This window comes from Panthera onca, chromosome B1 (genome assembly GCF_046562875.1).
Source record: "Panthera onca isolate mPanOnc1 chromosome B1, mPanOnc1 haplotype 2, whole genome shotgun sequence".
NCBI lineage: Eukaryota > Metazoa > Chordata > Mammalia > Carnivora > Felidae > Panthera > Panthera onca.
In genome coordinates this window covers 122,279,396-122,307,096 of record NC_138342.1, presented here as the reverse complement: position 1 = coordinate 122,307,096, position 27,701 = coordinate 122,279,396, and the positions used below count along the sequence as shown (strand labels likewise).

General features: G+C 36.8%; 1 protein-coding gene across 1 annotated transcript in view; it reads left to right on the top strand.

The window, feature by feature from the left end:
* Positions 1 to 257: 257 nt before the first annotated feature.
* GYPA (glycophorin A (MNS blood group)) overlaps positions 258 to 27,701 on the top strand; it is a 36,580-nt gene continuing 9,136 nt past the window's right edge. Inside the window, exons 1-4 of the mRNA XM_060654077.3 lie at positions 258 to 439; positions 3,748 to 3,831; positions 23,931 to 23,969; positions 27,003 to 27,038. Coding sequence (XP_060510060.2) covers positions 397 to 439; positions 3,748 to 3,831; positions 23,931 to 23,969; positions 27,003 to 27,038 — 202 coding nt within the window. The 5' untranslated portion in view covers positions 258 to 396. The remainder of the gene's footprint in view (positions 440 to 3,747; positions 3,832 to 23,930; positions 23,970 to 27,002; positions 27,039 to 27,701) is intronic.

Sequence of the window (27,701 nt, the reverse complement as noted above, 5' to 3'; positions counted from 1 at the left end):
TCTAGCTCCCTGATAGCTACCCCAGCCTTGCTCAGGGCCCCAGTCTCAGGCCATCAAGGTCCAATTCCTCTTCGTTCAAACGGGCAGCTTCTGGAGACCACTGCCTTGCAACGCCCACTTAATTTATGCAAAGTAGACTTAACATGTAACAGCCAGTTCCCTGAAGTGAAGATTTTACTTAACACTTTAATCGGTGAAGCCGCTATCCATGTATCTTTATTGACAGATGTTTCACAAATTTGCATAATTTAAAATGCCTCGCAGGCCTATCAACTGATGCCTCAGAAAGGTGTGTCGGAAAGATAACAGAGTCCCAGCTGGGGCCACAGACTGCACTCCAGTTGTCTTTGGTGGTTTTCTGGTACTGACTTTTGAAAGCCAGCTCATGATCTCAGGATGTATGAAAAAACAATAATACTAACTGTATTACTACTCTCAGGTAAGTACATTTCTTTTTGTAGCATGATGCTGTTATAGTGGATATCAGATTCTAGGTTAAAATGTAAACTACCTGATTTTAGTTCTATCTTACTTAAATGAATAAATAAATGAGTAGTATCTCAGAGCCCAGTCTGGTGGATGGATTTCTACTGGGACTCAGCTGGTAAGGTGGAGGGAATTGGGTTAAGGAGTTCTGTAATTGTGGCTGGATCACAATTTTCCAGTAGCCTGCTTCAGTTCAAAGCCTCGCCACAGTGAAAAGAATTGTACCAAATATAATGAGAAATGTCTCCGTGTGAACAAATTTATTGCCTTATTTGTGCTTAATGAGGTTAACTTCTAAATTAAACGGTCATTAGTGAAAGTGATGGTGGATATGTGATCCTCAGTTTTCAAAACGTTTTGTGAAAAATTATAATCTCCTTCACCCGCCAAAAAAGTACAAGCTACAAGCATGAAGTCTGCATCCGTGGGGGAGCTGTTTCCCATTCTTTGGTCTTTTACTGAGGTATGATGGAGGAAGAAGAAAAAGCAGCTTATTGGCTTAAGTGTTAGGTGGTTTGGGGAGAAATCAAAATCAATTCATTAAGATAAAGAAATAATGTGGAGTATTACTAAGTTGTATTAAATCAGCCATATCTGGGGCCTTTTTCTGAGAATGTGATGGTTAATGTCTTCTCAAATGCATTGTCTATGTGTTGGAAATACATAGATGAGGAACAGGCAGTTACTTGAAATGTATGGAGCCCTCAGACGTGGCTCTAACTCAAATTGGAGCACATACTAAGGATCTACTGGACACTCTCTAGGAGATAGAGAAGGGAGCCAGCATTTTCTAAGATCTATTAGCCAATAAAAAAGTGTAATGGTTAAAGCATAAGGATGAGGAAGAGACAGCACTAAGCTCAAACCTGGTTTGACATCTGAAAGGCTGGGGGACATTAAGGCAAATTATCCTCTTTTCACCTCCCTGTCTTCATCTGTAAAATGCCTACAGTGTTGGTACCTGCCTCCTACTAATGAAATAATAAATTTCAATAGTAAATAAGTAAATGATATTAGTAAATAAATAATATGATAGTAATTACTGACTAGGGAACAAATCTGGGTGTGTGAGGATGATTTCTGAGAAGTCAGGGAAAATGGGACAATTACAGGAAAACAGGAGACTAACAAAATTACTCTCTTTTTTTTTAAGTAGCAAAATACGAAAACATTTAGCTTGAAGAAAAGAAAACAAGCAGAAGGGATGTAGTATATTATTCAAATATATTCCAATACTTCTAGAGCTATTACACAGAAAAGAAAAGAGGTACTGTGCTGTTCAGAGGGCAAAGAAGGCCTACTCAATCGAACTAGATACATTACCCAGTTTTTTGTGGCGGGGGGTGGGGGATATTTGGAAAGGGTTCCTGGAGAAGAAATAAATGCTTCATGTCTACAACTGCTCAAGTGGATAGTGTACTAAGGTCTTCAGTGACAGTTCATGAGAGGTCATCAAGGCCATGCAACCCCAAAGGCCCCCCGCGGCCTTCACTGCAAATGCTGCCATCATCTTTGCGTTTTCTGAAACCATCCAAAGACATTCTCTGGAATAATGGAATAATGGAAAGGTGTTTGAGCACCCCCTTACTCATTAGTTTAAGTAGAGAACCTGGAAAGTGGTTTAAACATCTTTGGCTAGGGGAAAAAATAAAGAAAATATGATATTTCCTTCCCTGGAGATCTTGAGGGTAAAGCCACTATTCCTAATTCTAAATTTATCAGATGACATTTTCCAAATGGAGAGTAAGTTCTCTTGAAATTATTTGATTCCCAATCCCTGAATTCATTTACTCATTTGTTCATTTGGCGCTTGTGTGTCAGGTGCTGGACACGGAGGCCACGCCAGTAGGAGCAGTGAGCTCCTGTGGAGCACACAGTCAGGGCAGTGAGAGGGAGCACCAGCCCTAAACTGAATAAGTAAATCACTAACATAAGAACGATGATAAAGAACACCAATAAAATTAAGCCGGGAAAGGCGATAAACATAATGCAGAAGGCTGATTTACAAAAGGGTAGCAGGAAATTTTTCCTGGAGTAAGTGACATTTATGAAGGGAGGTGAATGACTGGAAGAAGCTGACCTCACAAAAGCTGGGGGAAGGACAAAGGCAACATTTCTGACACTGGACAAGAGTGTGTTCAATGCTTTTATTTGAAAATCAGATTCGGACACTAAGAAGGAATTTGAGAATGCACTATTGTAACACTTCAACCAGGAAATTCATAAACCAAGACCCTCTAAAGTAAACCCTCAGTTTCCTGGTTTTACTTTAAAATTTGTGCAAAATTTGCATTCTAGGCCATAATTTACTGATTTAATTGGAAGATCCCAAGGAATAGGTGTTATCACAGGTTTTATTCGTTAGTGTATCTCCAGAATCTCGCACAGCTCTTGACATGTCGTAGGATATCGGGTGAATCAGCAAGGAAGCAAGTAAAGGGAGGGAGGAAAAGGGGAAGGGAAGGAGGAGAAGGAAGGAAAGAATATTTGTTATTTGTTTAGGCAAAATGAGAGCGCCATGTAGGTAGACCATGATACCCTGGACATCTTATTCCATATGTCAGCAGGTACATCAGTTTGAAAAGCACATGCTTAGAAGGAGTAAGTAAAGAAACAGGCATCTCCATTTTCTCAGCGATCCAAAAAGAGAGCCTTTCTGTCCATGTAAATGTTGTAGGGAAGAGTTCTGAGCTGGGTTTCAGGGACTACTTGAATTTCTTACTAGTAAAACCTGTGTCTTTATTTATGCATCCCACACATTGCTAGGCATATAGTAAGCACTCAATAAATAATAGTTGCAGAAATAAGAAATGACCAGAATTTTGCAGCAGACTAGTTTCACTGTGGAAAATCAATTCATCCTCATGGGCATCAGTTTCCTTGTCCCTATTGAATAAAACACAGAATAGATAGTATCTAAAATCCCTTCCATTGCTTAACTTCTATGAGTTCCCAAAGGTCAGCCTGAGATGACCTGTAGCCTTGTTCCCAAACCTATAAATCTCATGATCTTGGGGTAAAATTGGGTTTTTAGACAGAAATGGACACCTCACTATGAATGCCTGGGGAAGGATCCCTCAAAGAAGGGAAAAAAGAGACAGTACCTCAAGACTGACACCCACTAATTTTAAATTGGTAAACCAGATTTAGCATTCCTGTGATGGATTTCTTTTTACTTTGGTTTCTAGAAGATTATTGAAAACATCTATGAACCTTTTGGGGAAGCACATTTTAAGTAATTTCCTCAACTTGTCTTTATAGGCTATAGTTCCTCTCAACTAGCTACTGAAAGTGTCTCAGTGACTCACGAATCACCAGTAAGGGCCACGACTGTTCAATCACCACGTAAGTTACCAACAAAAGCAGATGGGTAATAGATTTCCAGCCATTATCATCATTTCTGCATATTTAATTAGGAAAAGGTAAAAAAAAAAAAACATAATTAGGAAAAGGTAAAAAAAATGTAAAAGGTAAACTGAACAAATAATCTTTGCTTTCTAAGAGGCCTCTGTCATTAAGCAATGCTGACAAATATGAACAGGAAAACCAAGATACTGGCAGATGCATTTCATTGTGGTTACTCAAATAAACTTGGTTAGAATGTCTGCTGACTCTTATTTCAGGAATCTGATAGAGAAAAAAGCAAGAATTGTCGGTAAACAGAGGAGATACACCATCATTACTAATTTTCCCATTTTCAATTTTTAATAGGGCTTGTTTCTGTTATGATACACAACTTGTCCACATCTGTTACAATACACAGCTCATACATATCTGTTATGACACACAACTCTATTGTGATACACAACTCCAAGCCGCCAGCAGCTAAGAGTATCAGAAAAGTGTCAGATGCATAGAACCTTGGGACACTGTTCACTAAGAGACTTCTGTAACATCATGGGAGCCAGGCCCATGTCTGTCTCAGAAAATTAAATGACTCTAAAACCATTGTAGGCCCCAAATCATAAAATACCATACATTCTTCTCTCTGTCCCCAGGCGTCATACCAACTGCCAGAGCAAAGGTGCTGGAGGAGATTCCTGACATCATCTCAGCTAAAGCTTCATCTCCTCTGATATTTTGGAATCAGACTCAAATTTAGCAATTTGCTTTGAAGATACAAGCAAAAGGCCTGGGTTTCTTTCCAAGAAACCGACATAACTGACATAAACTTAAGCAATTATCCAGTGATAGACAATGAACTGTCACCTTTACAAAAACCATATATAAAGAGGGAACAAGGGTCATGGCATATATATAGCTTTTCATGTATTCATTCAAGAAAAATGAGAAAAGTATTAGTTCAAACTGAACACTTTCTGTATATCAGGCACTATGCTAAGCCCTCTATTATTTTAAGCCCTCTATTATTTTAAGCCTCAGTTATTTTATTCTGACAATAACTCTGTGGAATAGGTATTCCCATCGTGCAGATGAAAAAAAGAGGTTCAGAACGTTTTAAAAACTTGCCTGAGGAGCAAGTGAGCAGTCAGTGAGCAGGAAAGCTGGATACAAATCCAGGAGGTTTGACCATAGAACCCTCAGCCTTACCCAACATATTCTACTTCCTTCCTCAAGAGAGGAGAGCATCATTCCTGATCTGCTATCCAGAAATAAGCACTGTTGATATTTTGGTACAAATATTCCAGATGTTTTTTTCTAGGCATGTTTATAAATATGTACTTCAAAAATTACTGTAGGGGCTCCTGGGTGGCTCAGTTAGTTAAGCAACTGACTTCGGCTGAGGTCATGATCTCACGGTTCATGGGTTTGAGCCCCGCGTCAGGCTCTTTGCTGACCGCTCAGAGCCTGGAGCCTGCTTCAGATTCTGTGTCTCCCTCTCTCTCTGTTCCTCCCCTGCTAGCTCTCTGTCTCTCAAAAATAAATAAACGTTAAAAATTTTTTTTAAAATTACTGTATATAATATTCTGAAACCTGACTTTTCCTCACTTAAAAAGCATCTATTCCATATTAATGGGTACACTTACAAAACATTTTAACGGCTCCACAATATTACATCTGATGCCTAACTATGGTTTGTTTAACCTATGCCATGTTTCAAATATTTAGGTTGTTTCTACTTTACAGTCTGTTTTTGTTTGTTTGTTTCAAGTTTTTATTTAAACTGTAATTAGTTAACATATAGGGTAATATTGGTTTCAGGAGTAGAATTTAGTGATTCATCACTTACATACAACACCCAGTGCTCATCACAAGTGCCTTCCTTAATACCTAAACAACACTATGATGGACATCCTTGTAGATTCATCTTTCTGTGTCAGAATATGTACTTTTTAAAGATTTTGATGAATATTGCTAAATTTGCTTCCCCAAAAGTTATGCCGAAGTATATACCCATCAGTAATTTTTGAAAGCATCTTGTCTCAGTACCTTCTTCCCAAATTGTGTCCCAGAAATCTGTATCTGAAATTAAGGTTAAGTGAAAAATATGGTGTATTTATGTTTTGACTTTTATTTCCTTGATTGCTAATGAAAACAAACCATTTCTGTGTGTGTGTGTGTGTGTGTGTGTGTGTGTGTGTTTAACAGCTTTACCAAGTTATAATTTGCATGCAGTGAAATTCACTAATTTCAAGTGTAGGACTCGGGACTGAAGATTAGAATGGGACAAGTGAGGTACTCACCTCAGGACCAAATTTAAGGGGGCACCAAAACCTTAGTCATCAAGATAAATACTTTCATAAAGTATTTTTTAAAAACTCAAAATTAATTCAAAAAATCAATCATGAATAACATGTCAGAATTTTAAACAGCTGGGATCCATCAGAGTCAGGTCTGAGGTGAGGTGAATGAGGTGAGGCAAACCAGTGCCAGGTCAGATCTTGGCTTCCAGTGGGCAGTTACTGAGAAGAAACATCTTAATCCACTCAGCAACTGAGCAACTGAGTTGCAGCTAGCAATCCATCTTTTTGAAAGCTCACTTTCTGTCCCCCCCCCCCCCCCCCACCTACACGCACTTCTAGGGAATAGCACTTTGGAGGCCCCAACTTAAAAATCTCATGGCGTTTATTTTAAAAAGTTTTTTTTAGAATAAGAGGTACCTGGCTGGCTCAGTTGGTAGAGCATATGGCTCTTGATCTCAGGGTCGTGAGTTTTGAGTGCCATGTTGGGTATGGAGAGTACTTGAATAAATAAACTTAAAAAAAATTTTTTTACACGTGTTGAGTTTGTCATGACTCCCACTCCTCCTCAGTGGGCCCTGAACCCCTAGTTCTGTGAGACCATTAAAATCTCTCACAAGTTTCAGGGCCTCTCAGGTCTCACTTGAAAATAGACAAATGTCTTCAGGGGAAAGCCAATGGCAAGCTCACCTCTCTGTACTTCCTCTCCACCTTCAGAGCCTGCTGTCTTGGTAGGCTCTGATGCCCTCTCTAGATGTGTTAAATTTGTTCAGCTTTTCTACTTGTTGTGGACAGGAGGCTTGATCTGCAAGAAGCTAGTTTGCCTTGACTGGAAGCTAGAAGTTTTAGTTTATTCCTCCAGATGAGTTTCGGAATCATTTGGGAAAGTTATCCCTTGTGCAACATAAAAATATTCCCAGGGTTATTTGGCTAGAATGGAATGAATGATAGAATTAAACGAATAAATTGGCTCAGAGCAAATAAAACATTTTGTAATAGTAAATCTTTGAATTGGGAATATATCATGTTTTTTCACTGGGCCCTATCTCATGTCCTCTGAAGTTTGAAAAAAATTCGGAAAAAAATTCTGAAAAAAAACTTTAGATAAATTTTATGTATTTCCTTTTGAAGAGATATTTTACATGTCCTTTTATTGTTTTAACTAAAATATATTTCATTACATTTTCAAATTGTTTATCAATGGCCTAAGATGAATTTATCACTTTGTATACGTTCATTTTATAAGTGACATGGCTAACCTTATTTGGCTAAAATAGTTGACTCTCTTCAATTTCCAAAATTAAGAATCATATTCCTTATAAAAGTGAAATTTTGTTTCTTCTTCACTTGAAATAAATGTTCATAGCTGCTTTTCTTATGATATTGCATTTGTTAGAACTTCTAAATGTTATTTATGTTAGTTAATGCTGTATAATGGTCATGATAGTCATCCTTGTCTTGAGACTGTCTATAATATGAATGTCTCACCATTAATTATGATGTCTGCGGCTTTCAGCAAATAATCCTTATGTTAAGAAATTTCTTGCTAGCGTTAAACAAAGAGCTTTAATCAAGAAAAAGAAAAGATCTTAAATTCTATAAAATGGCTTTTATGCATCATTGTTGAAACTTTGAAAGTTGACTTCCATAGCTTAATGGTAAAATAATAAATTTCCTGACAGTTGTCACAAGAAAGAAAGTATCTGTTATACCTAACATAACAGAAATACTTTTTAAACTTTTGTTTGGTTTTCTTTAAGAATGTCTGTTCATCTTATTAGTTTCTATTTATTTCACAGTATGTTTATTCTTCAATATGTTGAATGATGATTATATCAATGGATATTATCACATTGCCCTATACCTCACATTCTAGTATTAATCACTTGGCTATTGTAAAGTATTCTTTTAATATCGTGCTGAATTTAATATTTGTCTTAGGATCATTTTACCTACATTTGTCATATATAATTTTTTTTGAAATACCTTTGTGAGTACACATGCATTTGCTATCAAAAAGTGAAAGAATTTTTGCCCATTTTATTTAAAAATAATTCATTAATCACTATGTACAAGTTTTAAGTGAGAGATATTTTGAAGGAGAATCATCTCTTCCAATTATAGTAGAGGATTTTTTTAAATTTTTTTTTAATCCTTATATTTGAGAGAGAGAGAGACAGAGTATGAGCAGGGGAGGGTGCCAGAGAGAGAGGGAGACACAGAATCTGAAGCAGGCTCCAGGCTCTGAGCTGTCAGCACAGAGCCTGACGTGGGGATCAAAGTCACAAACTGCGAGATCATGACCTGAGCCGAAGTCAGATGCTTAACCGACTGAGCCACCCAAGTGCCTCTCTATTTGGGGATTTTTGTTAAGAGTTTCTTTGTATACAAATTATTATATGTAAGCACCAGAAAAGAAGGTGCCATATTTATTTTTAGTGTACAAAATTCTATGTATAGCTAATCAACTTTGGTACATCCATCTCTAGATGGGTATAGTATAGATTAGGTTCTGTATACAGTTACATTCCAAAGATTAATAGCCAGCATTCATAGAGCATTTACCTACTGCCAAGCACTACTCTAAGCCAGGTACATATATTTAATTTTTTGTGTGTGGAGACATACATGTAATAAAATTCACCATTTTAACCATTTTTAAATGTGCAACGCAGTGGTGGTATTTAATACATTCACAATGCTGTACTCCTGTAGCTGTTATCTAGTTTCAGAACGTTTTCATAAGCTTAAAAGGAAGTACCAAATGCATTAAACTCTTATTCCCCACCCCCCACCCCCACCAGCCTTGGCAACAGCTAATTTGCTTTCTGTTTGTTTCCCTGTTCTGAATATTTCATATACATGTAATCATAAATACATGGTCTTTATGTCTGGCTTCATTCACTTAGCATGTAGCAAGTGTTAGTATTTTATTCTATTTTATGAATGAATAATATTCTATTGCATGGATGTACCACATCTTATTTATTCATTCATCGGTTGATAGACTGGTCTTGTGTACATTTTTGGCTTTTGGAAATAGTGTTGTTATAAAAATTCTTGTACAAGTTTTTTTTTTAACACCTGTTTTCAATTCTCTTTTGAGTGTATCTAGGGGTAGAAATTCTGAGTCATATGGTATGTTATGTATAACTTATTGAGAAAATGCCATACTTTTTCCACAGAAGCTTCACTATTTTACAGCCCCTCCAGGAGTGTATGAGATTCCAATATCTCCACATCTTCAGCAACACTTGTTATTTTCTAGTAGGTGTGAAGTCATATTTCATTGTGGTTTTGATTTCCATTTCCTTAGTGACTAATGGTGTTGAGCATCTTTTCATGTGGTTGTTGGCCATTTGTGTATCTTCTTTGGAGAAATGTCTACTCAAGTTCTTTGCCCATTTTTAAATTGGGTTGTTTGTGGTTTTGTTACATTATAACAGTTCTTTATATACTCTGTATACAAGACCCTTATCAGATAGATGATTTGTAAATATTTTCTCCCATCCTGTGGATCATGTTTTTACTCTCTTGAGAACATCCTTTGATAACACAAAAAGTTTATAATTTTGATGAAGTCCAATTTATCTATTTTTTAAAATTTTGTTGCATGTGCCTTAGGTGTCCTATATTGCAAAAGAAAACCACTGCAAATCCAAGAACATAAAGATTTACTCCCATGTTTCCTTCTAAGGGTTTTATAATTTTAACTCATATTTATGTCTTTGGTCCTTTTTTTGATCTGATATTTTTAGATGATGTGAGATAAGAATCCAACTTCATTCTTTTGCATTAGGATACTAGTTGTCTCGCACAATTTGTTGAAGAGACTGTTCTTTCACTATTTAATGGTCTTGGAACCCTTGTTGAAAATTGATTGATAAAAATGTGGGTTTATTTCTAGACTCCCAATTCTATTCCTTTGATTCTTTGAGCAGCAGCACACTGTTTTTTTGTTTTGTTTTGTTTTGTTTTGTTGTGGGATTTTTGTTGTTGTTGTTTTGTTTTGTTTTTTGGGGTGTTTTTTTTTTTTTGGTCCTCAGAGTTTATTTTTTATTTATTTATTTTTTAATTTTATTTTTTATTTTTTAAAATTTACATCCAAATTAGTTAGCATACAGTGCAGCAATAATTTCAGGAGTAGATTCCTTGATGCCCCTTACCCATTTAGCCCATCCCCCCTCCCACAACCCCTCCAGGAACCCTCAGTTTGTTCTCCATATTTATGAGTCTCTTCTGTTTTGTCCCCCTCCCTGTTTTTATTTTTGTTTCCCTTCCCTTATGTTCATTTGTTTTGTCTCTTAAAGTCATCATATGAGCGAAGTCGTATGATTTTTGTCTTTCTCTGAGTGACTAATTTCACTTAGCATAATACTCTCCAGTTCCATCCATGTGGTTGCAAATGGCAAGATTTCATTCTTTTTGATTGCCGAGTAATACTCCATTGTATATATATACCACATCTTCTTTATCCATTCATCCATCGATGGACATTTGGGCTCTTTCCATACTTTGGCTACTGTTGATAGTGCTGCTATAAACATGGGGGTCCACGTGTCCCTTTGAAACAGCACACCTGTATCCCGTGGATAAATGCCTAGTAGTGCAATTGCTGGGTCGTAGGGTAGTTCTATTTTTAGTTTTTTGAGGAACCTCCATACTGTTTTCCAGAGTGGCTTCACCAGCTTTCATTCCCACCAACAATGCAAAAGAGATTCTCTTTCTCTGCATCCTCGCCAACATCTGTTGTTGCCTGAGTTGCTAATGTTAGCCATTCTGACGGGTGTGAGGTGGTATCTCATGGTGGTTTTGATTTGCATTTCCCTGATGATGAGTGACGTTGAGCATTTTTTCATATGTCAGTTGGCCATCTGGATGTCTTCTTTGGAGAAGTGTCTATTCATGTCTTTTGCCCATTTCTTCACTGGATTCTTTGTTTTTTTGGTGTTGAGTTTGATAAGTTCTTTATAGATTTTGGATACTAACCCTTTATCTGATTTGTCATTTGCAAATATCTTCTCCCATTCTGTCAGTTGCCTTTAGTTTTGCTGATTGTTTCCTTCGTTGTCCAGAAGCTTTTTATTTTGATGAGGTCCCAGTAGTTCATTTTTACTTTTGTTTCCCTTGCCTCCAGAGGTGTGTTGAGTAAGAAGTTTAGCAGCACACTGTTTAGATTACTGTTGCTTTGTAATAAGTTTTGAAATTTTGAAGTGTAAGTCCTCCACCTTTGTTCTTTTTCAAGATTAATTTGGTTATTTGTGGTTCTAGAAATTCCATAGGAATTTTAAGAACAGCTTTTCTATTTGTGCAAAAATTTACACATATTTTAACTCATTTTACTAAGTCAGTAATTTATAAGGTAAGCAACAATTATTATCCCCATTTTACAAAAGATGAAACAAGGGTACCGAGAAATTATCCAACCTGCCCAAGGCCTCAACTAGTAGGGAAATTAGTTTGAACCCACAAAGGCTGGCTCTAGAATCTATGCACTTAATCAATACATTAAACTACCTCGTTTGTCATATGGGCTTGTTTCAGGCTTGGCTCTTCTGACTTGCAACATTGTCAGTGTTCTGCTTATGCTTTCACTAAAGTGGAGCCTATAATGAAAGCTGATGGTCTGTCTTCTGCTGCTGCACTTAATGAACCCTAATTGGGGGACTATGATGTTAGCCTTTTGCTCCTTTTAATCTGGGCTAGGTACCTTTTAATCTAAGGATCATACCTTTGATGATTACCACTTATTTCTCAGTCATGATTGCACTTAAAAATCAAATGAAAGAAAATAATCCTAAAGTACGAAAAGTGAGTATAGTCCATCTATTAAAGCCAACTGGAAAGATGAACCATGGCAGTGAAATTGCATCTTGCTAGGAGAGACACTGCACAAATATGCCTCTTGGTGTCCTCTGAGCTATTCTGTCACGTACAGATCTCAAAGCCATCTTGTCAGGCAATTCAGCAACGTCACTTCAAAATGAGTCTATAGGAATGTAGGGACACACCGTAAAGTTTATTCTCATTGATTTATTACTCCAGAAAAGTCAACATCAATCACTTGTGATTGCAAGTCAGATATTTTTCAGGTCCTGTCAGTATTTCGTTTTGTTTTGTTTTTGCTTCATTGATCTATCACTGTTAAAATTGTTCCACAACCATTGTAATTCTGTCAGTTTCTTCTTTTGCTTTATATTTCTTGTTGCTCTGTTTTGGGGATATAATGGCCCATATTTACCTAAGAATCATTGTGTAATAGATCCTTTAACAGTATAAATTAATCCTCCATGTCTTTGTAAGTGTCTTTGCCTTTAATTCTACTTTGTCTAATCTTAAATTTTTGATTCCTGTTTTTATTTATTTTTATTTGTCTAACATACCTTCGCACTTTTTTTTTTACACATTTTGCATTCTTTAGTTTTGTTTGTGCTCCTTGTGATCTAGCATACATTTGTTGGGGCCTTTTTTCCTATTTTGACTCAATCTAAAGGTCTTTGTATTTTAATATGGAAATTTAATTTATGTACATTTATGGGCTCACAAGTGACATGTAGTATCTTTTGTTGCCTTTATTCCACACTTTTCTTTTTTTAATGATTTATTTCTGATGTTTTGACATACACACTATGGTCAGTTTGCTTTTATCCTCCTCCTGTTTTGAATGTATATAACCTATTTGTAATTATCCCAGTGGTTAACTTTATGTTCTTAAGAATTCTCTCTCAGAACTCTTAAATCAGTTTAATGATGCAGTACACTTAGAAACTGTAACTGCTTTTAGGGACCCTATAAAAGCTGGATAAGATTGTTCTAGGGTGGAGCCAACTCGGCAACAGCTCACGGGTGCCTTGAATGGATTTCAGTTGTGTCATGGGATGTCAATTCCCTCAGCCCCTCCGGAGGCCAGGTCTTCAGGTAGGGTACAGCAAGGTATATCAACGTTAGGACACATTCACATGTGATTAGGACGTAGTGAATGTATACTGTAAGTCATTGTGCACAAGTATATAAACATATACGAAACAAAATTCCACAAAATAATGTGTCCTTATTATGTGTGATGCAGTCTCTTCTATTTTGTACAATTTACTATTTTAATGCCAGTAATGACACAGTGAATTGATTTCAAGGCCCATTAATGAAGGAATTCACTATCTTGACTACATGTTGGAATTATCTGAGGGACTGTCTCTATAAAATACTGACAACTGAGTTCCATAGCCAGAGATTCTAAATACAGTAATGCAGGAGCCAGCAAACTACAGCCTGGGAGCCAAACCCAGACCACCACTGGTCTAGGATAGCTTGCAAGTTAACAATGCCTTTTACTTTTTTAAGTGCTTTAAAAAATCAGAAGAATAATAATACTTTGTGACATGTGAATATTATGTAAAATTAAAATGTTAGTGTCTATCGGGTGCCTGGGTGGCTCAGTCTGTTAAGCGAACGACTTCAGGTCAGGTCATGATCTCATGGTCCATAGGTTCGAGCCCCATGTCGAGTTCTGTGCTGACAGCTCAGAGCCTGGAGCCTGCTTCGGATTCTGCGTCTCCCCCTTTCTCTGGCCTTCCCCTGCTCATGCTCTGTCTCTCTCTGCCTCTCAATAATAAATGAAAGTTAAAAAAAATTAATAAAATCTATAAAATCAATAAAATGTTAGTGTCTATCAATAATTATTGGAACAAAGCCATACTTATTTATTTATGCTTTGGCTTACACGTTGCCTATAGCTACTTTTGCACTGTAATGACAAGAGCTGTAACAGAGACCAACATGTGGCCCACAAAACCTCAGATATTTATTCTTTGTCCCTTTACAGAAAGTCTGCCAACTCCTGCACAAGGGATTTCATTCTGCAATTTGAAAAGTCAGTTTGAGACTGAGGATTTCTTAGCTAAGTTCTCGCAGAGCTCCTTGGAGCTGCCTCTAGCTGGCAGTGGGCACAGGGTGTGAGGCTCCAGGCTTACTGCCCACCTTCCCAGTAGAGCCATTCCACCTGTCGTCTGCTTCACACACTCAGGAGCTTACCCTTGCAAACTGCATGTAGTTAAATCAACTGCAGGGGAAGAGGGGCTTTTCTAAGACAAAACCACAAGAAGTACCATCATGTAATATGGAAAATTGTGAATGTTAGTATTTCTCAAGCAAATCAGGCTACTATCCAATTGTCTTCTGAATTTGTTCAAGCTCTAGATAAGGGTGCCATAAGAACCTCAGAAAATTTAAGAGTAGCTCTCAAAGCCCTGGAAAATGAAGCTTCTACATGTGGATTTAGTCTGGAGCAATGACTCTCGCCACTGGCAGCACACTGGAATCTCATGCCTGTGCACCACAGATTGTTCTAATATGCAGTCAGGATTGAGAATGTTGATCTAGTTTCTATTGTTGCTATTTGTCATTGTTCAACCAGTGGCAGAAAGTATCAGTGGTGTGAGAACCTTGGGATAAGATTTTCTTTCTTTTTTTTTTTTTTCATTTTGCCAAGCAAGTGCACCATTGGGGGAGGGGCAGAAGGAAAGTGGCTCCCAAGCAGGCTCCACACCCGATGCAGGGCTTCATCTCACAATCGTTGAGATCATGACCTGAGTCAAAATCAAGAGTCGGAAGCTTAACTGACTGAGCCACCCAGGCGCCCCTTCACTTTTAATTAGAATTTTTCTCATCCAGCCTAACTCCTTAAGTTCAAACCTAATGTGTGCAGGAAGTTCAGCTGCCAAAATGCCAATATTTTAAATAAAGCTGGCACACCTAAAGTACGTGATCCTCTTTTGTTCTGAGGATTTGGGATAGGCATAGTAAGTGGATTGAAAGATGCTTGCCTCAAAAAAAAGGGAGGTTTCAGCTAACAAATTGTTACTAACCAGAAACATCTGTCTTTCCATAACATGGCTGTGACACTACATGTCACCCTGCCCTTCTGTGTTAGAGGTACCCCCCTCCCACCTCAGGTTACACACAAGGTGAGTTATTATTTTTGTATCTTTTCACTTAGCCCTACTTTGCCATAAGTGAAGACTTGTTTGAGAGTAGTTACATAATTTGTTGAGCATTTAATCTCTCAAAGCAACTTACTTGGAGCTCTCATTCTTTTTATTCTGCATAGATCATAGTAGACCTTTGGAGACAGCTCTGCAGTCAAATAGATCTGAATTTAAAACCCAGCTCTGCCATTTATCAACTGAATCTCTTAGGCAAGTTAGGCAATGTTTCTGATCTTTGTTTTTCTCCTCTACAAATAATGGTTAATGTATAATAATATGCTCTCAGGTTTTGAAGGTGGCAAGAGAGGATACCCAGCATGTAATGAATACATAATGTGTTAAATATGAATATTATTATCTCAGCCATATAAATTTCCATGATTCTGGAGTAGTGACATTCTTTACAGGATATCTGTTCCATTACTCTCATATTAGAAGCAAGAAACTGAGGCTCAGATAAGTTTAGTGACTTACTCAGATCCTCAGCCAGTGAGTGGCAAAGCTTGGACTGGACTGGAACTCTGGCCTCTTTTCTCACTGGGACAATGTAGATGAACATCCCTTGCTTTCCTTCTGTCTGGGCTGAAGAACATACAGTGGCCGAGATTATAGGCTGATTTATCTCTCTAACCCTGCTGCCTCAACAATGATTTGAACCAACGAAAATGGACAGCAGCTGGGTAGTACAGAACCAGGCTATAAAGTTCAAGGTTCCTGTGGGAAGCTGTTGTCATTCTAGTCCACAGCAGCTTCAAGTCAGACTCAATGAGGAGCTATTATTCTGTCAAGTTAAGGAAAGGCAGAAGTGTGACTACCTCGCTTCAAGGGAACTGCCAGAACATGTCACTCTATAGACGAACAGAAGCTGGGTCATTGCGTTTGACACCTCACCTGCTAAATGCACCAGTTAACAGGCTGTTCCCTTCCTTAAGAGCTAGGGATCAGAAAGTTCAAACAGAATATTGAGAGCTATTCAAAACACTAGGCTCAAATATTATCACAACAACCACTCTGTTCTTTAGCAGGCTCATTTTTTTCTGAATTGTAACTGGCTATTTTGGCTTACTAAAACCCTTCCAAAAAAGAAAAATGAATGACAACTTGACCCAGATTGAGTTTGTCAATCCTTTGGTTCAAGAGCAAAATTGAGTATATTATTGCTTAACAGCCAAAGCTTTCTCCAAACATTTTTTTGGGGGGGGGGAGGGGGGCAGGCAAGATCCCTATTTATACATTCATTCTGTACAAAATAATAGGGCCTGGCAGAAAAGACACTGGGTTGGAAGTCAGCAGATGTGAGTTTTTGTCACTATTTTACCACAGATTAGCTATGTAAAACTTCCACAAATAAATGTATCAACCAACATTCATGGTCATCCAGTGCCAAAAAAACAAACAAACAAACAAACAAACCTATAGCACTTAGAAAATTTAGTTTTCTGAGTTGGAAACTATTTAAGGCATTTCATATGCAGGATGTGTCCTTGTAAGAGTTTGCTCTCTTAAGATAAGACTTCTATCAACTGTAAGTCAGGAGGGAACCAAACCCAAACCAACAGCTGTAAGAGCTGACTTTATCACATCATGACAGGAGCTCGGCTACTGGAAGTTTTGGCATAAAGCAAACTTGTAGGCTATTTGTCCAATATTGCACTTTATTTTTATTCCTTCTAATAACATTTCATGTTAGAATGTCAACTATTTGGGAGAGCCGTGTGATTTGGTGGATAGAGCACAGAGGATGGTGTTAGGAGACTGGACCTCTATTCCCCATTGTATCCCTAAATGTGTCCTGGGCCCACAAGTTGCCCCTCCTTCTTGGTACCCTGGGAATAGTGACAGGGACCTTCTCATGTTCCCTGCCTCAATATACAGATGTCTCAGTCTGTTTTAGTGCACAACTGTGAGGGCAGAGCTGTGAGGGTAAGAAAGAAAGGAGGTGAATGTTCTGGAACAATTCAGATATTATAAGTGTGAGATGATACAGTCATGAAAATTTGGAATCTTTAATATTCTGGGTGGTATATTAATTCATTCATTACACCCTTCCAGAACCTAAAACTATGTGATTCAGTTCCAGTCTCTGTAATGTACTTTGTACAAAGTGCCATAGCAAATGCCATTTCAGTATTTGGGGACTGAAACAAAATTTTAAATGAGGAATTTGAGGCCTTGCTGAAGCTACCCTTGTGTTTTGTTTTGCACTAATTTTCTACTTAAACTTTAAATTCTTGTCAATCTGAGAAGTTTGCCAGCCTTTGCCTGCCACCTGTCTCCTGGTCTCCACACAAATGCACACTGCAATGTCCTTGTCTTCACATTTTAGCTCATGCTATTTCTTTACCTTCATTCCTCCTTTTCCACATTTCTACCTAAAGTTCTTCCCATCCTTCCAGTTTCGACCAGCGAGTCATTGTAAGTAAGCATGGGGTAAGGACTGCAGAGTATACTTTTTAGAGGAACTAAGGAAATGTGTAATGTTGGGTAGCCAAATGCTGACACACCTTCCATAATACCTCATATATATATATAGAGTATATATATATATATATATATATATACTCTATATATATTGAATATATATATTCTATATATATATTCAATATATATTCTATATATATATATTCAATATATATATATTCTATATATATATATTCAATATATATATATTCTATATATATATTCAATATATATATTCTATATATATATTCAATATATATATATTCTATATATATATATATTGAATATATATATATATTCTACATATATATTCAATATATATATATTCTACATATATATATTCTATATATGTTCTATATATATATTCTATATATATTCAATATATAGAATATATATATATTCAATATATATATATTCTATATATATTCAATATATAGAATATATATATATTCAATATATATATATTCAATATATATATTCAATATATATTCTATATATATATTCAATATATATATTATATATATATTTTCAATATATATATATTCAATATATATATTCAATATATATATTCAATATATATATATTCAATATATGTACACATATATATGGCAGCGGGATTTTTCAGGAATAGTCTGGCTGTGCTCTTCCTAGGAAAATTGAACAGATTTAAAAAATGACCCTCGTGTCAAAATTACTAGAACAGTAATGGTTGTAGCAAGAGGCTATAGCAAGAGGACACTGAGGGCTAAGAGATATAATGTAATTAGTACAATAAATTGGTGTGAAAAAGTCAAAATGAATAATACATGACTATTTTAAAACTCCTTGGCCCTAAGATCCCAGAATTTAATTGTCTTTTGTGTGTGTGTGTACAATGCACCCTAATGTTCACCAGCTAATATGCTAATACATCCAAGAAATCTTGCTGACAAGATTTTGACCAGTCACAGATCTGGAAATGGAAACATTATTGGAACCAGCAGAATTAGGTCTTGGTTCTATTCCTTCCCAGCTGTGTTAAACTGAGCTTATCATTTAATTTTTATGATATCAAATTTCTTATGTGTAAAGAAGTTGGATTGTTGTTCCAAGAGACCTTGTAATATAAAATGTAAAAGTACCTTCTGAGTTAAAAAGGACAGTATTTAAATTGACCTTTCATTAGCGAATGATGCAATCAGATTTGTTGAAAGCCAATTTATTTACAGAAATCTGGGGGCCCAGAGCACAAGAGAAAAAGAGAGAGAGAGAGAGAGGCCTTTCTCATAAGCCCATCCCTAAGAGTTTTAGGCAAACCACATCTGTTGTTCAATGGTTGCAGATTTGCTTGGATGCTTTCTACCTAATCAATCTAACTGAAGATTCTATTGTAAAAAGCCCTGTGTATCCCCTTATTCACAGAAATTTTGCTGCTTTGCATAACTGCATGTGTCCTCAGATGTCCATTAGCTGATTAGGGCCAAGGAACGTGGGAGAGCGAGATAGACTGGAGAGCTATTGCTGTCAAATGTAAACATCAAAATACTCCCAATGGTTGTTACGGGTATATATTATGGATTTTGGTTTCCTTACCTTGAATTCTGAAAGTAGCTTAAGCACCTGGGAATGTACAAAGAGATACTTCTTTTGTTTCTCCTAGGTGACATTTTTCAACCAGGGGCTAGTGTATTTAATTTGAAGTGTTTGATAAAATTATTCAATTTGTCCCATGTGAATCTATCTTTTAACTAAGTACTAGAAAATATAAAAATTTATGTGAGTGAGTAGAGCTATTTTTCTTTCAAGCTGACATTTTTTTTTTTTGCAAACTATGTATTTTAGCAACAGATATCTGAGTCCTCTTCATACTGCTGAGCAAGCACAAGTATTAACTTCTATTGAAATATTTACAAGATTATCTGTTTTTCTTTCTGAAAATGGAAGGAAAACCATGACAAAGATCATTTTATAGATCAGCTCCAGATATTTGATTATTGAGCAAAAGAAGTTTAAAAGCATTTTTTATTAAGTTGCTCTTAAGACATTTGTTTATTTATTTACTGTAAGTATTTACTTACTGTGTTGGTGACTTTAGGTGACTGTGGTAAGAAATTGCATCAAAACAACTAAATCTGGAGAATTAAAGCAGGTATTTCTAAGAACATAACTGGAAAATTTTAGCCTCATATCAATTTGGCCACCATTCAGGTTTTGTAAGGGTGCAAGTAAAACACAACATTCACAATTGGGACTTGAATAAAGTATATGCAATTTTTGGAAATTGCCTCAAGGACTTTGTTCCTGTAAACAATGTGTTGCCTTTGATGTTAGATATTCCTGAGCTCTGACTACAACTTGGAGCTTTGGGCTTCAGCTTCTACTTCTTCGGAACAAAATTTCCACTAAACTCTCCTTTCCTCTGAGAAATAGCTGTTGGACAAGAAAAAAAGTCTATTTGCTAGAGAATTAAAATGGTTTTAATAAAGTTCAAGACTTATTTTGATGAGGTCTCTTTCCCTAAGCATCTTCTCATTTCAATATCAAAAATTTTTTAAAAGTTACATGTACTTTGCTTATACATTTAAAATACTTTTTTCTCCTCCTCTGACTTTGTTTAAAATTCAGAGCACTAATGTACCAGTTTTAAGAAATGTTAGATACTATTGTTGGGTCTTTGCCATATTTTTTTACAAGTTGCTGTAATTTTCTCCTCCTTTAAGCCTTTAGACTACAGGCCTTCTCCACCAAAAGCAATGCAAAGTAGTGATAAGGAAGCTCTGTGAGGAGGTGTGGCTGGGTTCCCAGGGGACTGCTTATCTTGGCCACTACTGAACACAAGGTGGGATACTCTTAAGATGAGTTCTGGGCATGCTTTTTTCCCACATCATCCAACCTGCTATTGACAGTGGTCTTCCCCAAATGAAAATTTGGTTCAAACCCTTTATGGTCTTTCCACTGCTTTAAGGATATAGTCCAAATTCCCTACCACAGCCCACACCACATCGCACTTCACTACCTCTTCAGCTGTTTCCCTTGTGTGCTGCATTGGTCTCTTCACATCTTGTGCTGCAGTTGCATAGATACTTGCAGTTCCCTTAATAGTATCAAATTCCAACACACTGCTGACACTACTGACTCTATACCTAAATAGCCACACAGTCGAAATCCTAGAGTTCTCTCAAGAGGAGAACACCTCATGGAGGTGTTCCTTTCCACCTTCTGCTCCTTCCCAGAGAATTGACCATAGTCTCCTTTGTGCCCCCACTTCCCCGCCACCTTAAGACACCTTATTATACATGGGTTAAATCTTTGGGTTTCTTTACTAAACTGGAATTTCCTTGCTGTGAAGACCGTGAATTATTCGTTTGTTGGTTTGTTTGTTGTGTTCTTTGTAAACATGCTAAAACACTTTTGTAAATTAATGTATAAATGAATGAATACCCAAGGTTCCCTGTAACCATGAAGGCCCTGGTAAGACAGATTTGGATTACAAATAGTCAATCATAACGTTTCACTGGGACTCTACCACACCATGCCAAACCCTGGAGAGTTGGTAGAGTTTGTGGTCTAGGTAGGGAAAATAAGAAAGGACCTCCAAAAGGAAATGGTATTAAACTGAGACCTGAAAAGCAGATAGCTAGGCAAGATGAGGCTGGGAAGGGATATTTCTGGCAAAGGGAAGAGGAAGCACAAAGGTGTGGGCATCGAAAGAGTACAGGACATTTCAGGAACCAAGAGGCGTCTTAGTGTGGCTTGCACCTGAAGAGAGAAGGTTGGGGGCAAGCAATGAGGTGTGGAGAAAAGGGGGGGGTGGCTGGATCACACAAGGCCTTATAGGTGTGCATAGAGAGGAGGGGGTCCGCGGCCCTTAGACTGAGCACACCTCCCTCACTGGCCCCAGACTCCTGCAGTCCCTGATGTCCTGTGGAAGACTTAGGAAGCCTGGAGGAGGGGCGTATTTGTGCTCACAATGAAAACTCCTCACTGGCTTCAGTTAAAGTTTTTAGCATTTTAACACTTTTAACCCTTAAAAATTTGGGTGTGGTTTGTTTTCTTTCTCACTTTTAGATTTTTTTTCTTGGGCTTAAAATATGTGAATGTTATTGAAATGTTTAAAGTATTTTGTTGGTCTTCTGTGAATGCGTGTTTTTCAAATATTCTTGCACTCATTCTGTACCTTCCACTTTGAGTAGGGCTTATTTACTTCCTTGTTATGTTCATTTTAGATGCAATCTGGAAACTCACCTAGTTGTTTCTCTATAAGAAATTGGCCAAAAACTGTATAACTATTAGTATTTCACTGAATACCTATTATGTACAAAGCACTCTTCTAATGCTGAGGGAATTCAAAATGAGCTAGCCCTGGGAACTAGCAGCCCTGGAAACAAGTTTTACATCTCAAAAGAATCTATTTGGTATCCTAAAGCAATTATAAATTAATGCCCTACATGTAAATAATTATACTGAACTGAAGGGTATAAAGGAGATGTAACATTAACTAAGAGCTATAGATAAGTTCATTCATTAGTTATCCTTTTTTATAATTTTTACACACTTTCATTGATCCTCAATAAAAATATTTCTTTCCATAATTTTGACCTTAATATTTGCTGAAACTTCAAATACCATCACCAGGTTATTGTTTAAAAATGTTTTTTCTTATATTATCTTTTAAATCATCACACCTGAGTGTTGAAGATTAACTTAGAGGTGTATTTCATTTATCATATGTAGTGAATCTGTACAGCAGTTTTTTTAAATACATGTGATGAATCAGGTGGTTGGACCAAGTTGAAGAACATGGTGAAAATAGGATTTATAAAAGAGGGGAAAACATTGCAGAAAACAGTTTGGGGATAATGTTTCCTCCCTGCACAATTTGGGGGTAAGGATTAGCTGGCAGCTGGTAGGAAGAGGCAGGTCTTGGTACTCTGACCTTGAGTAGACTGACCAGAAATGTCAGACATTTTCAATTCTTTGTAGATTCCCCAGGAAACCTTGAGCATTTAGCTGAAGCGCCAAAGTGACACTCTCTCTGGGGAACGTCTGGAGGCACTTTTCCACTCACTCTTCATTGTGGTTGGGCCCCATTTCTTTCACTAGAATGTTTCAAAGGTATAAGCAGAGATACATCTACAGAGTTTAGTTCACTGATATTTATTTAAGAATGATTTATAACTCTCATAAGCATAAATAACAGAAATGCTCAAAGTCAGTGATTGATGACTGAACAATAGTACATTCATACAATGGAATTCTATACAGCCATTAAAAATCTTGTCATAGAAGAATAATCTGTGGCATATGGTGCATGTCTGTGGTATAATATTTTAAAAACTATGTACATATTTATACATACTTAAAACACAACGATCCTATATTTAGATGCAGTAGCTAAAAGTTCAAATGGCTATATACCAAAATGTTTAAAGTGCCCATCTCTGGGTGGTTTGATAATGGATGATTTTTATATTGTTCTTGCTTTCCTCACATTTTCCAACTTTTCTTCATTGAACCTAGATTATTTTTGCAATAAAAAATCCTATTTAATTTATCAAACTTGATAAAACAATTCATAATTTTACATTTATAAAGTTTAAAAGTATAATTGTTTAATGTTAAAAAACAATTTATAATGCATTTCATGAGATTTTAAAAGGATATATGAGAATATATTTGCGTGCTTATGTTTATTCTAAAGAATAACCATGGCCTAGAATTTATTACATCACTTGGTTATCCACATCCTCAGCCAGTCACCTCAGACTGGAGCCAGCATTTCCTACAATTCTATTACAACTCTGAAATGCTACTTTTGAAAGAGAAAAAAGAATTGACTCACCCTCTATCAACAAGAAGAAAACTGAATTCGGTCATGCCTTTGTTTTAATTTTTACCAGGAAAGTAGAATTGGACCAAGGAGGTGGAGACAGGGAGGCATGAGGCAGAACTTTCATCCTATGTAATCATCACGATTCTCCCCCTTTCAACAATTTTTCAAAGTTATGGAAAATACTGTGCAAAAACAGCTTCCAGTCTTTCCCCCCTTTATAAGAATAATAACAATAATAACCAACATGTATTTAAAGCTCATTATGTGCCAAGTACTCTGTTAATGTGTGTATACACACACACACACACACACACACACACACACACACACTAAACTAATTTAGTCCTTATAATATTTTGAGGCAGGTTTTATCATTTCACACATGAGGAAATAAAGATACATTTTCCTCAGCTGTAAAGCCCTGATGTAGAAATTCCAGAGCTGCCACTGGGAGAGACATGGAATAAATTTTTATTTTACGATATGTTCTGGAGTCCACTCAGTTACCTTATTTCTGATCTTTTTCTTAACTTCTGTTTTATACAGATGTGGTTACCACAGAGGCCTTACCGTTCAGCATTCATGGTAAGAAAATAAGACAAGAATTTTTAGTTACTATACACCAGTATCTCTCAGATGGGGAACAAAGTTTGTTCATTAATTTTTTTTAATTCAGGTGTAATTAACATATAGTAGGATATTAGTTTCAGGTCTGAAACTAATCACAAGAAGTGATTACTGATCACAAGAAGTGTACTCTTATCCCTTCACCTATTTCACTGTTTGTGGAAATGCAAGCTGGTGTTGCCACTGTGAAAAATGGCATAGAGCTTCCTCAAAAAAATAGAAATCAAAATACCATATGATCCAGCAATTCCACTACTGAATATTTACCCAAAGAAAATCAAAACACTAATTTGAAAATATATGTGCACCCCTATGTTTATTGCAGCATTAATTACAACATCCAAGAAATGGAAGCAACCAGTGTCCATCCATAGGTGAATGGATAAAGAAGATGTAGTATACATACACAATGAAATATTACTCAGCCGTAAAAAAGAGTGAAATCTTGACATTTACAACAACATGAGTGGATTTAGAAGGTATAAGGCTAAGTGAAATAAGTCAGCCAGAGAAAAACAAGTACCATATAATTTTACTCATAGGTGGAATTTAAGAAACAAACAAAAACAAAGAAGAGACAACGAAAAAACAGGCTTTGTTCATATTTTAAAATAGTTACTTTGGAGTCATTGTTCTGATGCAACTCTATCTAATTAGACTTGTCACTGTGGCAAAACTGTGACAAACACTGAGAAACAGAAGCTAAGTAGATGCAATCCCTATTCCAGAGGAGTTCTCACTTCTGGAATACCTCCCAGAAATACTACTGTGGGATAAAAAAAAATTAAAACAATCTATCAGAGTGAATAAATGCTGAATGCGACCACAAAATGGTGCACACAGGTAAAAGGGATCTCACGGTGCAGTGGTGAGGATGGTCTGTGGTCAAACCAAGCAGTGTTCAGCTGTCCCAGCTGTTGACCCTGAGTGAATTTCCCTAAGGGGTTTCTGTCCCCTGAATTTTAAAATAGGCCCATAACATTCATCTTACAGTATTTCTCTAAAGATCAAATAAGAAAATGTAGGCAAAATTACTTCATCCCAAGCCTGACATAGCATAATTGCCTAGTAAATGAGAACTCTTATGCCAGGCTGAGTGCTGAGAAAAGGGTAGTCAGGTGGCATTCACTATGTCTGGTTATTTTTTTCTTTTCTTTTCTTTTCTTTTCTTTTCTTTTCTTTTCTTTCTTTTCTATTTTCTTTTTTCTTTCCCTTTCTTTCCTTCTCTCCTCTCCTCTCCTCTCCTCTCCTCTCCTCTCCTCTCCTCTCCTCTCCCCTCCCCTTCCCTTCCCTTCCCTTCCATTCTGTTCTCTTTTTTGCAGGCTCCACTCTCAGCACAGAACCTGACCCAGGGCTCCATCTTACGATCAAGAGTTGGATGTTTAACTGACTGAGCCACCCAGACACCCCTCCAGTTATTTTTCTAGGAAAAAGAAGATGACTTCACAAGAGCTGGCTGAATGCAGAAAGGGAAAGTGTCTTTTGCAGGTGGGATTTAGGCAAGATACTCTAGATTTTTTTTAAGGCTCAGAAAAAACTTAAGAGTGGCCGCAGGATCATTAGCTAATCGAAACATTGAGAAAATAACACTGAGATAAATGGAAGCAGCAGATTTTAAGAACAGAGACCAGGAGAGGAAAATTAGGCTAAGTGCTTGGAACTAATTATTAGGCTTCTGCATTCAGTGAGACAATCTAATTTTCAAAGTGACTTCAATGTGAAGCCAACATAATGGTGTCAAACCGGAAAGCATTTAAAGGTCAAATATAGACACCCAGTGCTATATGCCCTGAATCCTAAAAATAATGGCTAGCATGGTGGGGGATTGTAAGTGTTCCCATGCATTATCTAATTTTATCTTTGCAGACATCCAGAATTTTATCTTTGCAGAATCCAGAGAGACAGGTGTTATGATCTTCCTTTGCCCAAGAAATTATTAAAGCACAAAGAAATAAGTAACTTGTCCAAGGTCACACAACTAGTAAAAGAGATTCTTATGACTGAAACCCCATTTGTTTTGCTCCAGAGCTCATACACCAACCACAACTACCAACTATCATGAAGAAAGAGAAGACAAGCCCCAAATAACCTTTAAACATACCTTCTAAGGAATGATCAAATATAACCAAGTCCCTGAGTATGTGACACAATAAGGTATAATGTTATTTGTAACAACTAAATTCAAGAAAATTGTAAGGCTGTAGTAGTCATATGGCTTCATGATTTAAAGTGGCATTGGAGACAGCAGAGAAAGAAATGTAAGATGTGGACTGATCAGGTTAACTCTGGTGGTGCATTAAGGCAACATCACTAGAAACTTCTGCAGATAGGGAATCCGGTGCAACCGTTGATAAAAGCTCAAATGAGACACAGTAAGGATTTGGATCCAGATGGTGACCGTGGTATAAATCTGGAAAACTCATAGCAACATGACCTCTCTTGGGGATGAGCTACAGTTCGTGTGGGGCAATGGCTCACTGTGTCTCCTTTTTCCTCACCATTTTTACATATTTTTGAAAATGCACTGCTTTTGATATAAGTCGATAAGTGCTTGAAAGTAGATACTGAAATTACTACTGTTAATATTGACACATTACTTCATAAATTTTACTAGCTAACTGCTTCAGATTGAATAGTAGCAGGGCCCCTGGGTGGCTCAGTCGGTTAAGCATTGGACTTCAGCTCAGGTCACAATCTGGCAGTTCGTGAATTCGAGCCCTGGATCAGGCTCTGTGCTGACAGCTCAGAGCCTGGAGCCTGCTTCAGATTCTGTGTCTCCCTCTATCTCTGCCCCTCCTCTGCTCACACTCTCTCTCTCTCTCTCTCTCTCTCTCAAAAATAGTAAACATTAAAAACAATTTTAAAAAATTTAACAGTGGCTGCAAAACACAGTTAATAAAAAGAAACCCACTCAACAATCTAATTCCAATATGGAATTGTAAAGACACACTCTATGTATTCTGACTTTATTTTGAAATTTTCTTTTTTTAGGAGACGGACTACTTGAACACATTTTTTCTGCAGGAGGTATGTTAACAGTTGGTGTAGAATAATAATAATTTCATCTTAAACTATTGATTTAAGATCAACTAGACACATTACTAGTTGCGATTGCCTAAGAAAATAAAAAGCATCAATTTTTTAAAATAAATGTTTATTCATTTTTGAGAAAAAGAACATGAGGAGGGGAGGGGCAGAGAGAGAGGAGGACAGAGGATCCAAAGCAGGCTCCATGCTGAAAGCAGCAAGCCCAATGCAGGGCTCAAATTCATGAACCATGCTATCATGACCTAAGCTGAAGTCAGACACTCAACCAACTGAGCCACCCAGGTGCCCCAAAAAGCATCAATTTTTAAATCAGAAGAGCATATGTTGTTAACTCTCATCATACAAAACTATAAAGGCAAACAACATATGCTCTTTTTAAAATTAAAATATGCATTTCTTATTTTCCTAAACATTTTGGAACTAGCAATACATAATCTGATATTAATTTTTCTTTTAATTTAGATATTTTAGCCTTCTAACCAACCATGGGTACTTGAGCAAAGTCTCATAAGAGCTTATAAAACAATTGAACTTCCTTGTTTCCTACTTGTAAAGCAAGCAAGGAGCTTAAAATCATCTGATTAATTGGCACCACATCAAGAATAAACATAGACCATTTATATCTCAATCCTGATTTATTTT